The following is a 3,378-nucleotide window of genomic DNA, read 5'->3' on the forward strand; positions in this document are numbered from 1 at the left end:
CAGCTTTGACACCAAATGGATATACGTGAAAATCAGATGACATGATTTCACAACTTTTCATTGGCCATTTAGATATGTGAAGCTGTATACTGTATATGGAAATGAACCTGGACATTCAATCCGTCAAAAAATCTCAAAATCGGCAAAATGGACATACTTGGTTTTCATCGGACAGCGACGATATAGTAAACTGTTCCCTACAGTCCGTGTGTCAGGAGGCATTTAAGGCCATAAAAACTTCTAACTTCTGCGTATATAGCGAATGCAAAAAGAACCTTCATTTTGAATGAAATGAATGCTTATTTAACTGGAAAAATATCAAAGAGCACTTTGACATTTTTCCAGTTAAACAAGCATTACATTCACATAACTTTATACTTATTTGGAAAACACAGATAAGAAGACTAACACATAGTTTCACTTGGTCTCATGGAATGCGGAACAGGTACATGTTTTACCCTTTAAAAAGAGACACAACTGACAGAGAAATGTTATAAAACTCAGATGAGATTTGGGAAGTCATATTCAGATTTGACTTACCTCAATATATTTAACGATTATTTTCCTTACGGCACATAATAAAAAGAAGAAAAGAAGAGGTTTGGCTCCAAAAACATGGGTAAGAAAAAACAACAACTACAACAATCAGTTAGTAAAATGTATACATGCTCAGCCTGTTTATAACTACAAATGCCTTATTTGATACTGAATTTGATGCTTTTTCTAGCTCAAGAGATCCCCAAATTGACTTTTGTTCTGTTTGGAAACTCAACATCAATTCAGTTTGGCTATGCCAACAGTCTACTGTCAGAGAAACCTCCTGAAGAAGAAGGAGAATTTTACAGGATTGTTCGTGTACATACAAAGATATCAGAACGTGATGTCTCAGTCATCAACATGATTGACCTGCATGACAATAAATGTTACAAAGACTTTGTGAATCATCTCATTGGTAAACTAATGTATAAAAGTAAAATCTTCGCCTTCATCTTTGTTGTGCGTCTGGGTCAGTTAACAGATGCTGATAAGATGAGTCTTGAATGGCTACAGTCAGTGTTTGGTGATGGTGTTTTTCAGTTTGTGTCAATTCTCTTCACTTATGAGAGAGAAGAAGAGTCTGACACTATAATAGATGATCTAAAGAAAAACACAGTTGTAGAGCAACTTCTAAACAAATGTGGAGAAAGATATCACATCTGCAGCAAAACCATGAACAACAGATCAGAGATGAGAGAACTGATAAAGAAGATTGACTGTCTGTTTAATGAGAATCAAGGGAAGTGTTACACTGAAGAAATGTACAACACACAGTTAAGAGAAAGAGAAGACCAGAAAAAGTTTTTAAAGCAGTGAGATCAGTTTTCCTGATGTTTATTAACCTCTTACTCTGATGAAACATTTTGAAATTTGATTTAGTTTTTACGAACTATTCAATAAAATTATGTGATACATGTGGGCTTTAAATGTAATATACTGTTTTGGTTTAAATGGACTATTAGGTAATATGTTTATAATTTTATTATTTGATTATTTGATTATTTTAATCATTATATTATTGTTTATTCATTTATACATTCATTTATTATATTTCTATATTTTCATTTTTTATTAATTTTTCCTTGCTTATGTTTTTTTTATTGTCCTTCAATCTCATGTTTGTGGAGTTTCATGAGCTGTTTTGTCAGTATGAATAGAGACAGATAAGGGGAATGTTTATGGAAGCCCAAGGTTTATGGGATGTTGCTGTTTTGCAAACTGTTTGCAGTTTTGGTATAACAATGCATGTTGAAGACATACATTGAGACATACACAACTGAGATTGTTCAATAAACTGTTACTTTTTACCATCATAACACTTTGTCTCCTGCTTCTGCTCTTCTTTGGCTTTAACCGATCAACCTCTTGACTGACAGTAGACTGATAAACACTAATTTTGGTATTAACAGCTCTGCTGAGTAACTGATATTTTCGGGCGGGATTCTGGCTTGGAGACCTGATCTAACATTTTGGCGTTGTCGGCAGGATGGAATAACACTGCTGTTATCTCCATTCGTAAGAATGGTGTCAGGATTTTTTCTTGCCCAACCAGATGGTGGAATGTCCCAGCAACTTTTTGTGTATGATTTGAGAAGACCAGAAGTGATGGAAGTAAATAAACAGCGACTTTTGTTGCAGTTCGAGTTAAATCACTCCTCAGCTTAACCCATCTTTGTTTTCACCATTGCAAATGGAAATACCTATGACGCAGTTTTTTTACCTGATGGAAGGGATTCTGGTGGACCAATCACAGCACTTGCGTTCCGCGTAAAACTGATGCGCTGTTAAAATTTTTGTGAGGTGCACGTCAGGCTATGCAGAGCTACTCAGAGGCTACGGATAACCTACGGCGTAGAGCTTACGCACGACTATAAATCAGACATAACTCCAGCAGGTGTTTTTTCTCCTGACTTAACTACTCAAGCAAAGTGAGTGTGTTCTGTTCTGACATTTCATGATAATTCAGTACGTACTGTGGAAGTAGCTTGACTACTGGGTCAGATTATATTACTTTGATAATGGAGCAGTCAGAAATCAAGCTAGATGATATATTGGAACTCCAACAGAACAGCTGAACGAGCACTTGAAGATCAAACAAGCAGAAAAAAAGATAGTTGCCAAATATAAAATCAAGGTGCAAAGGGGCGGTCTTTGGGAACCTGTCCCATGTCAAAAAAGCATGGTGTAAAATTCAAAGAATGAAAATGAGTAGTATAGAGAACAAAATTATTAAAAATAAATAATAAAATTCAAAACAAATTATATTTAAAAAAATGTTAATAACAAGTATTTTACTTTTCAAATCCGAGATGAGAGCAACTCTGTCCCGAGTCCGACCCGTCACCCGAACCAGTGGCTTGGCAAACAGAGGAGAGGTTTGAAAAGGACATTGGCACACAAACACAAGATAGTTCATGGCTTCTTGGGTCCGTTTGGCAAAAACACATTCATTTTAAATAACCCGAGACCAGATTATTGTATATGACCCGTGTCAGGGGCATGCGTGAAACTTTTAGACCCGAACCGGACCTCTGGTTTTTGGACCTATGAAGACCTCTACCTCACATAAGCCCACACACGGGACTATGCATACTGTGATGATCCACGGGACCTTTTTTTTACAGTGGGCAGAATTTCCTAAATTTTATTTTTAAAAAAATGATAGAGAGTTGAATGACGTTACTGTATTAACTTTTTAAGAGGAGAATGCAAAGATTCTTTGATTTTTTTCTTTGGCTGAATGCAATTTTACATAGTTATTTAATAATAACATATTAACCAAATAAGTCTTTAAATGGTTAAATAAAATTGCATGCTGTGTTTAAATGCACAAATGAAAGT

At 35.4% G+C, this 3,378-nt stretch overlaps 1 protein-coding gene across 1 annotated transcript; it reads left to right on the forward strand.

The window, feature by feature from the left end:
• Positions 1-361: 361 nt before the first annotated feature.
• LOC129436775 (GTPase IMAP family member 6-like) lies at positions 362-1,484 on the forward strand. Its single transcript, XM_055195028.2, has 2 exons — positions 362-619; positions 728-1,484. The coding sequence occupies exons 1-2, from the start codon at positions 616-618 to the stop codon at positions 1,351-1,353; spliced, it is 630 nt and encodes a 209-aa protein (XP_055051003.2). The 5' UTR covers positions 362-615; the 3' UTR covers positions 1,354-1,484.
• Positions 1,485-3,378: the final 1,894 nt, after the last annotated feature.

Source organism: Misgurnus anguillicaudatus, chromosome 19 (assembly GCF_027580225.2).
Source record: "Misgurnus anguillicaudatus chromosome 19, ASM2758022v2, whole genome shotgun sequence".
Classification (NCBI taxonomy): Eukaryota; Metazoa; Chordata; class Actinopteri; order Cypriniformes; family Cobitidae; genus Misgurnus; species Misgurnus anguillicaudatus.